Here is a 9,656-nt window from a genome sequence, read left to right as displayed (position 1 = left end):
AAGGTTCCTAAATAATGAAAAACCAGCAGAACCCGGCTATACCCGGATATACATACGAAGAGGTCCACATGACATAGGCAACTTTCGTGCGTTCTACTTATTGCCTGCCATCTACGAACTCTTCACGAGAGTAATCCTAAACAGGATTAAAAGTATTAGATGGAGGAGAATCATGCGAAGAAACAGAATATCGAAAAGGATTCAGCACGATTAACCACATTCGTACTCTTTCGAAACTCATCGAGGCATCGCAAGAGTACAAGATGCTGCTGTGTCTCACTTTCGTCGACTTAAAAAAGGCTTTCGACTCACTTGCGACAGAAGAGGTCATGGGAGAATTGGACAACCAAGGCGTCAGTACTCAGTGCATGAAGGTACTTTCTGGAATTGTACAGTAACTCCAAGACCAGAATTTCTCCGTTCTGCAAGAATGTCATCATTGTGAAGAAGGGAATCCGGCAGGGTGATACAATCTCTCCTAAAACCACGCTCAAGAGCACAATGCGAAAGCTGGAGTATAGTGACATAGAAGTGAAGGTTGAAGGTCGTCAGCTACACCATCTACGTTTTGCTGATGACATTCTGATAAAATCTAGCATCAACCAAGCGGAGCAAATGCTGGCCGAATTCGACGAAACATGTGGATGCGTCGATCTTCAGCTGAATCTGCAAAAGGCGATGTTAATGAAAAACGGATGGGTTTCTGATGCCTCATTGACGCTCAACGGAACGAACATATCCGAGCTCATCAGCTCACCATAATCACTGTAGATTATGTCGATTTTTTTTTTCTGGACGCAATAGAAAGAAATCTCTCCATAAGGAAATTCCCATACTTCAAATACAAGTATCATTTTCGTGCTAAAATTAAATATACGCTCTATTCCTACAGTTTGAAAAATCGTATTTTACTCTACGACACTAAACATTGAACAATGAGACTTTCTAACATTTTTATACACTCATAAATTAAATATGTGCTCATTAGAAGTAGTCATGGTTGATTAGCTTCCATCAGCGCGCTGTAACGACACAGTTCAGCGCCCGAAAAAAAAAGTGGAAACAAAGTAGGGTTCGTTGTTGGTTGGAACCAATTTTAATTGGATTTCAAAGAAATTCAACGGAATGCTGGTATCCCAATTGCGTATAAAAAAACCGCGACTGCAAACGTTTCTAACATTCTAAGCACCTGAACTTCCACTGTTTCTTTTTCTGATTAATAAAATATCAACTAGAAAAACTAATCCTTCAATCAGACCCAAAACCATTCAACACGCAAATCTGCGACAGAGTAGACGTCCGGATACATGTAAGCATTTTATGATGAATGCACTGTAAAAGTCACATAGTTGACTCTAAAATCCAGACGTTTACTGAATTCGTTGAAACCACGACTTCCTCTTTCATATGCAGGCAAAGAGCTGCAAATCAATCAAAGAGTGGCTACATATCCGTACTGCCGCAAAGAGTTGGTTTAATTACCCATTCAGTTAAAAGTTAAAGTTCAAACTAACTGAATCGGTAATTTTACCCACTCAGTTAGTTTGAAAATGAGAGAGTGATCAAACTAACTGAGTGGGTAAAATTACCGATTCAGTTAGTTTGATCACTCTCTCATTTTCACTGCGAGTTTTGATCACCACGACCTGAACTTATTCTACTACTGTTTTAAACAACATCGACAACCAAAACAAGCAAAAATCGAGGATCGAAAGCTATCGCTGTCTTTAAGCAACACCTCTTTTAAAGTCAGTAATTGTTGAGCTCAACACTACTACTATCTAAAACTCAATCAGTAGTTCGTCTCCGAAATCAGGGCCGAGGTCAACGATTATAGATGAAGTTTAAACGCAGAAAAAACTGAATACAACACATCTACATTCCGGAACTTTGTGTGAACCGTACTCCGCCTCTAATCCCCTACGACAGTTACTGTCCAATAAAAAACGCAGATTATGTATACTTTACTAAAATTTGTAACAACATATTAAACAATGTGTATAGAGAATCAAAAAGCTACCGGTATGTCAAAATCAGAGTCAGAGTGAATAGTATGTTAGATACAAAAGAAAGCTTTAGAACAGAAAGAAGAGAACAAATCGAAAGGTAGTTATGATTCCATCTCTGCATCACCGAGATCGTTTAGCACTACGCTGCCACCAGCAACAGACGAACTATTTGGGTGAAAGGTCTGCTCCACATGAGGTAATGGTTTCAGAGTATCTTCTGTGTTATCCTTCCCTTTCTCTTTCTTTATAAGTTCAGCCACCTGAAAAAAGTAGAGTCCGATAGCCAATATTCATAAAACTGTGTGAAGAAAAAAGTTTTCCGTGCTGAACAAATCCGACAACAGATAAACTAGTTCCTCATTCGGATCTACAAAATGTTCTGAGTTACTTAGCTACAAAACCTGAAATTAACACGAATCCTCTCGAAAACCAAAACAGATAGTTACGCGATCATAGTCAAAGACAACAGTTCAAAAAAAGAACATACCTTGGCTACGTCATGCGAGAAATCAGATCGCCCTTTTCTTCGAGCGCGCAGCACTCTTCGCGCCTCTGTTTTTGTGACTTCAAAAAGTCGTTTCTTAAAATAACAAAACTAGACGGTGAATACAAACTCCAAATTTCAAAAAAAAATTCCCTTTTGTGAATGTTAAGAACATATTTCATTTAAGATTAAGGTCTGTGCCGATATTTGAAAAGAAAAAATAATCCGTTGCAAGTTGCGCATTACTTATAGACGTGGGAAATCTTCACCTTCTAAGAGCTCTTCTTCCTAATAAAGTAAGTTCTTGGGGAATTGTTTTCAGGATCTTGGGATCTTGTTCTGTGATCACCGTTTCATCAAAACTGCGTCAAACAGCAAAATCTTTTCTTCTTCTTATTTTTTTGAAAATTTGTGGACAAATGTCTTGGACACGTGCGAATATAATTTGAATGATATTTAAATATAGAAGTTTATTCCATATTTGTATTTAAAAGTTTGGGATACGGTGATTTTACAGACGGATCAGAACGGTCTGAATTCATTGTTCATTCAAACATTCATTCATTGGTTATAAGCAAACATCCGAAACCCATCACTATTTCATCAACTTGACGATAAAATTAGTCTATAAAATTATAACCTATCTGCCAAAACTTTTGAAGTACTCCATCAAACAATGGTAGAAAATCCCCATTGGACTGATTTTTTTTTTTGCGATGACATTTGCACAGAAAGGCTTTTCAATAGAACGGAATCTCAGTCAGAAGTTTACCAAAAGTTTCTACGAATGAATCTCATTATTTCCAACAACTTTTTGAAGGGAGAGTTTCCAAAGGTGAAGTCGAGTGTTCATACGTAAAAGCACATTTCCTGGCAACGAAAAGTAGTTGGCTTCACACAACATGATGCACAACTCATTGACGGTGGGGCACCGTCGGGCAATCACCAGCTTTCGATCAACACATATGTTCAATATACATAGGTGTAATCGACTGGCTTTGCCAAGACTTCGAGAAACGTCGTCCTCCAAGGCAGCTTTGGTTCATGTCAGCCCCATGTATGAATCTCGTAGCGTAGCGCTCTCTCAAAACCACTGGAATTCGCAACAAATAATGTTATACAGCGAGACGTCACAATATAGGTTTTAAACACAATTTTTAAAAGACAAAATGGATAAAGTGCATGTGATGATCAATCCCTTTGGTGTGCGTCTACGGATTCAACTTGAACTAAGAATCGTTTGAGGTTCATGAACGAATGTGCAGTCTTACAATAACGAGCGAGCCGATGTGTCAGGTAAGTGTTCTCAACCCCCAAACAAGTCTGGTAGTCCAATTTACTGACCCCGGAGGGACGAAAGACTTAGTTGGTGGAAGAGTGGTTTCGAGCGATCGATTATGCAGTCACAACCAAATCTCTTGCCGACTACGCCCCAATAAGATTAACCATTGGTAAGGTGCGGATGATAGACTACGGTTCTGGTCCTGGTGCAGAAGTTTACGAGGCGAACAAAACAAACAGGGAAATCAAGGAGCAGATGGCCCCAAAGACAGGCAATAAACAGAATTCTTGGCGCTGGAGAAGGTGGTAAAAGCCTAACTAACGGCATAAAAAAAAGAATAAACGTCACCTTTACGTCTCCAGGAATATCTGGGTCCAATTTGAACAATGAAATGAAGACTCCACCTGGAGTTCGCCTCCTTTGCCCGTTGTCAATCTAAACATAATAAAGCTCATATGTAGATAGTGTAACGCGAAATACTTGGAACGGAACCATCATTCCTCCCTGAGATTCGACACTGCGTGTCTCCTCGAACAACGCAATAGCCTGAAAGTGGAAACGATATGATACATACGAAAATATTGAATTGTACAAGCAGGTAACCTTCTTAACATATACCTTTTCAACACCGCATACTTGGACAATACTCTTCACAGTTTTGGGATCCCGCTCCCCCATTGCCTTAGCCATCTCGTCTCCAAGTTGTTCCACAGAAATATCGGAAGCAAATTCAACGGCCATCAAAGTTTCAAGCGAATACGATGCTAGAAGCAGCTGGGCAGGATCAGTGACCTGAGAAATGTACATGTAGAAAACAAGAAATAAAAGCAGAGCGACGGTGAAAGAAAAATGAAAATATAAGTACACTACTTTTCCTGTCCATGGCCGCTTTAATCCGTTTCCACCATCACGACCTCTACTTCTAATGCTCCCTCTCTGTCCTCGGTGAAAATGCCCATTAGGACCAGTACCTCGTCCTCGATTGTTTCGACTTGACGATTGTCCTTGATTTTACAATTAAAAGATAGAAGCTATAAGATGAAAATAACTGCCAGCCATACGTTATCTCAATTACCTCGATTTTGGAAACTACGCTATGGGTGCTCAACATAAGAATACATTCGGGAAGTTCAGGCAGTCGATTTATTTTTCGTATTTCTTTTAGATGCATAAATACTCTCAAAAAGTAGCAACTACAAAAAAGGTAACAGAACATCCACTACGCAACTATGCACTGTCTACAACTTTTATAACATTGAACCTAAATCAATAGGCAAGAAAAGCCCATTCGGTGTTTCATCGGTTAGGACAATTCTCTTCCTGTTAGTTCAGGACTTTTCTTGAGAAACTCAAAATCAATGGGTATATTTCCCTGATATCTTCGTTGTGAGAGTACTCCATTAATAGAGTATATAAACTCCAAATTCAATCTAGAACTGCAATCAGTTCGTTATAAAGCAAAGACTTATCAAGTTGAAATCTAAAAAGCATGTTTCCTACGCATGATTTCATCTGGTGGTACTCATTCATTCATGGTATTCATATACTCAGAGCTATAACATAGGTTCCGATTCAATATGCTCAATCAAAGCTTTCCTCAATAAAACAATGTCGATGAGGTTCCAAACGACGAATAACGCAGAGCAGTGAAACCCTAGTTCTCAAATCCTTCAGCACTTTCCTGTTTATTTACGAACACAGTTGGGCTAGTGTTTCACCAAAGCTTCACTTCAGTAGAGATTTCAGACTTCGAGAATTCGAATCTCAGACATTCTTTTCGAGTTCCAAACCCAAAGGATCGTAAAATACTCAAATAATGCAATGCTACCCCGTCTTTTACTTACCTCATAAAAATGTGCAGTTGAGTAAAAGCAAAAAGAAAAACGGTGAAAATAATAAAAAAAAACCTCTTCGATTCGATTCGTTCCTAATACTTCGACCGCGAGGAAGCCAACTGCCCTCAGACAGTCGTTCGCAGAACGCAGTTTCTCCAGATAAGTCAACAGGAGCATCTCCAAATGGGTCTTCACTCGAGTTGATTGGTACTTCACGTTGAACAAACTGGATAAGATACAAAAAAGCAATCGAGGGACGAACTTCAGCACAATTCTAATTTCTTGAAACAAGCTAAACTAGTGTTCTTTACATTGAATATAATTAAGAGCAATTAATATTTGACTCCAGCCATTTCTGCAAATTTCGCTGGGCTTTTTGGTTTGTTTGTTTTCTTATGAACACGCTAGAATTCAGAAGTTATTCTGAAATTGGTATTTGCATCAAAAAATTGTCTTTTCAACGTCGGTGTAGAAAAACATGGAATGAAGGTCGCATTTGCAGAAATCTTCCCTTAATTGATACAAAGAAAGGTATAGTCGGGTTAAAAAGACATGAAGCACGGAGAATTGCGTAAGCGTCTGCGGTCGAAGGGTTGCGATGGAGACAACGGTTTGAATCGAGGTGGGGCCATGGCGAACTGCAGAGGTGGGTGGCGGTAGCGAAGATCCTTACACGATCCCAACCTCCACTCTCCACCACTTACGCAACTGTTCGTGCTTCATATCGTTTTGACCCAACTATAGATCATTCAAACCGTTCGGCGTCACATTTGTTAAAGAGAACCAGGAAGCTAGTTCACGATATCGTCTAGCTGACTTCTTCATTCTCTATCCGACGATGACAAACAATCGTTACAGCTGAGTCGTGTTTTAAACCGGAGAATGCGATGTTTAGAATATGTTAATATGTTTCTGCATTAGCAATGCTGCAAGAAAGAGAATCGTTCCTACGTCAATTATGTTGCTGGAGAACTGATACGTTCACCAACTTATATTTTTTTCGTGGGGAGAAGTCCCTTAAAGGCATCACCCCACGAATCTGAGGTGGTGCAGATTTCAGGTGGAGTATTCGTATACGGGATGGGAGACTATGGAGAGGGGGGTGATTCCGTCCATTTTTTTCCTAATTGACCGAAAGATGCGGCGCCGCACAAGGCTGGCGCGCTCCAGTCGAACTCCCTGTAGAAAATAGTGCGCCAGTACGCCTGAAGCCGTATCTTCCGGGCCGTTTTTTGCGGCAATTAGGAAGAAATGGACGGAATCACCCCCCTCTCCATAGTCTCCCATCCCGTATACGAATACTCCACTTGAAATCCGTACCACTTCAGATTCGTGGAGTGATGCCTTTAATAGAGCTGGTAGATAAAAGCCGACAGGACGGCTGTCGTCATTTATCGAAATTTTCCAAACTCTGCACTCCTCTTTTCCTCCTGCATTTTTGCATAGAACTCTCCATATCGAATTCAATAAAGCACTTTTCGTTGGACCCTCACCAACTGTCAAACTGGTCATTTAACACTCCCCGTTGATAACATGTTCTGTGTTTCGTAGCCTTTTTCCTGTAGAATTTTTCGCTTTATTACAACCTTTGGCAGCGTTCTTCCACTGTCGAGCATTAAAGTAAAACAGTGGAAAAACGAATAATGGCGTGCCTGTGCAGATCACAGTTCTTTCATTAATTTCAATTCAATCGACGATCAAATTTTATATATAATAGTTTGTTGTCACTATAGAGCTGTAAATAAATAGTTGTGGGGTATAAATGCAATATGTAACAAATATGGCTACGGCTTTGCATACCCTGTTCCTCCCTAGAGCCTAGAATATCATACTAGGAATCTTCTGGTATACAGAATTCTCCATGATTCTATGAATTCGGGAAGGGACTCCAAGCATGGAGAGGCACCTCATAGCATCGTCGATTCTTCGTATGGCGGGAGTGCTTCTTCGCATATGAAGACTCCTTTATTAGTGCTCAAGTCCGTATGATAGAAGCCAGACGCCACTTGCTTGAGAAACGTAAAGCTGTGGCTGCGACTTTAAGGCAGTGTACTATAAATTGAACTTGCAGGAACCTCTTCACGAGAAGATAGGATTATCGGCGCAGTTCACGACTATGGGGTGGATTACGCTCAATTCCGCCTAACTATAAAGAACAATCTATCGCACTGAATACCCGTACGAAGTACCTAACAACGGCCAATGTTTCCGAGAAGGCGCCCCCTCTGCCAGTGAGAGGAAAAATCATCAACTACTAATCGTCCGCTCGCTCGCGGAGGCTGCGCGTATGCTTACTCTCACAAAGGTGGCACGTCGTTAGATGCCACGCAGGAATCTCTATGCAACAAGGTTGTTTCTCACGTCATTTTCTCCGGATAATTTGGAGGAATTGGGCATCGTCGTCATAGGTGCGATAGCGAGAAGCCGGGCCCTCCTCAGGTGAAGGGGGTTTAGCTTATGGGGTGCAGCTCAAGTGAAGGGGGTAATTTCGCCAACCGTTTAAAAGTGAAGGAGATCCCTTCCCCAAAAGAGAGTTCAAAAGTGAAGGGAGTCAGAGCATCGGCTCCGACTATCACATCTATGGTCGTCGTGCCCACTGAATCACTAACCCCGTATATCCGTGGAGAGATACCAACACCCCAGTTTCGAGGTATGCTGCCTTTGAGGTAGAATCGTTGCCAGAAGCATTCCAGCCACTATCGAGCACCAGCAGAGAGGAGTAGTTGCAAAGAATGCCAACAAGAACTTCGTTGGAGGGATTGAGTTAGGAAGGAAATGCTATCAGCAGTTATCGAGAAGTTTTTGGAGTGTAGGCTGCAGAGATGACAGGTTGTCATGAAGGCCAACGGATATCATACAAAGGATTGGAATGCTCATTCAAGCTTCCAATTGAATTGTTGCAATGTTTGCTAGTGTTTGCCAGCTCTTATGTGTACGGTGAAACCGCTGACCACTCGTCATCTTGACAGAATTTGGTCGGTGATTTTAAAAGATCGAACTTCTTACTTCTTAATACAGAATATCATATATCCTGGCATGTCATTTCAAGACGTAATTATAACATACGCTAGAAGTCTCAGTCGAATTCGCGCCTCAATTCCAGGAATAGGAAGGGAAAACAAAGACTCATTTTTTACTACTTCTACTGTACTTTCTCATCTGTTGTACTACTGCGAAAAAGTGGCACCCATTTTTCTAAGTTCTTAAAGAAAGCTTTCTGAAAAATATCTTCTAAACCATACCGATTCAAAGTCTTTCTTTTCGACCCGAGTGAACGAAGATGGGACCTGATATGATTCGACTCCACGTGGCACTCGCAACTCTCTCTAAATAACAATAATAAGATTATAATAAGATTCTTAGCATTCGACTGAAATAATCGCTGAACCTGCTTCTCCAACGCGATACGGGAGCCTCTCTGCAACAAACCCTGCTCAACAAGGGAATCGCCCCAAAGACTCCCACCAGGTCGTTTCTCAGGAGGCTCACCATCCTAAAAAAAAATGCAAGAATAAAGGCAAGCTAAAAAAAACATATTATTCACAAAACTCAATTAACCCAATCACGGGAGACAAGACCACAAAAAATCGAACCTCTTCATTTGGAGCATCGTCAGAGTTCAATGGGAGCACCTCTTCCTCATTGTCAGAAACATCCGATTCTGCAAATGTTGGTACATGATATTTTTGAACAACGTAGTATTAAAGCCACAATGGTCGAAACAAACCTTGTGCCTTTGTTCTGTAATTCTCCATTCCTGAGGGGTGCTACAAAAATAACTGAATGTTATTTTAGAAAAATAAAGGGTTTACGGGATAGTTTAACAATAAGCAGAAGGTGGACTATGAACCACAACAGAGATCTTCATGGGTTGTTGCTAGTTTTTATTTAAAATGGTTAATAAATCGAATCTGGGCAGCGCATAACACAAAGGAAGTAATAACTAAGAAAATATAAAGAAACACACTGGACGAAACATTATTCTATCAAGCAATGAACACGTACTCTAAGAAGCAATGAAGTAGATACACGTATGACTGACGGCC

At 40.7% G+C, this 9,656-nt stretch overlaps 2 protein-coding genes across 2 annotated transcripts; one reads left to right on the top strand and one right to left on the bottom strand.

Moving 5' to 3' along the window:
• Nucleotides 1-263: 263 nt before the first annotated feature.
• Nucleotides 264-762, top strand: RB195_010764 (uncharacterized protein; the record flags this gene model as incomplete). Its single annotated transcript, XM_064191902.1, has 2 exons — nt 264-374; nt 448-762. The coding sequence occupies 2 exons, from the start codon at nt 264-266 to the stop codon at nt 760-762; spliced, it is 426 nt and encodes a 141-aa protein (XP_064049485.1).
• Nucleotides 763-2,110: 1,348 nt separating this feature from the next.
• RB195_010763 (uncharacterized protein) lies at nt 2,111-9,365 on the bottom strand (the record flags this gene model as incomplete). Its single annotated transcript, XM_064191901.1, has 11 exons — nt 2,111-2,269; nt 2,497-2,589; nt 4,124-4,210; nt 4,268-4,321; nt 4,394-4,567; nt 4,646-4,779; nt 5,683-5,836; nt 8,853-8,936; nt 8,999-9,103; nt 9,204-9,271; nt 9,338-9,365. 11 exons carry the CDS (start codon nt 9,363-9,365, stop codon nt 2,111-2,113), a joined length of 1,140 nt encoding a protein of 379 aa, XP_064049484.1.
• Between the last annotated feature and the right edge of the window lie 291 nt (nt 9,366-9,656).

This window comes from Necator americanus, chromosome III (genome assembly GCF_031761385.1).
Source record: "Necator americanus strain Aroian chromosome III, whole genome shotgun sequence".
In the NCBI taxonomy this organism is placed as follows: Eukaryota; Metazoa; Nematoda; class Chromadorea; order Rhabditida; family Ancylostomatidae; genus Necator; species Necator americanus.
This window is presented reverse-complemented; position numbering and strand designations above follow the sequence as displayed.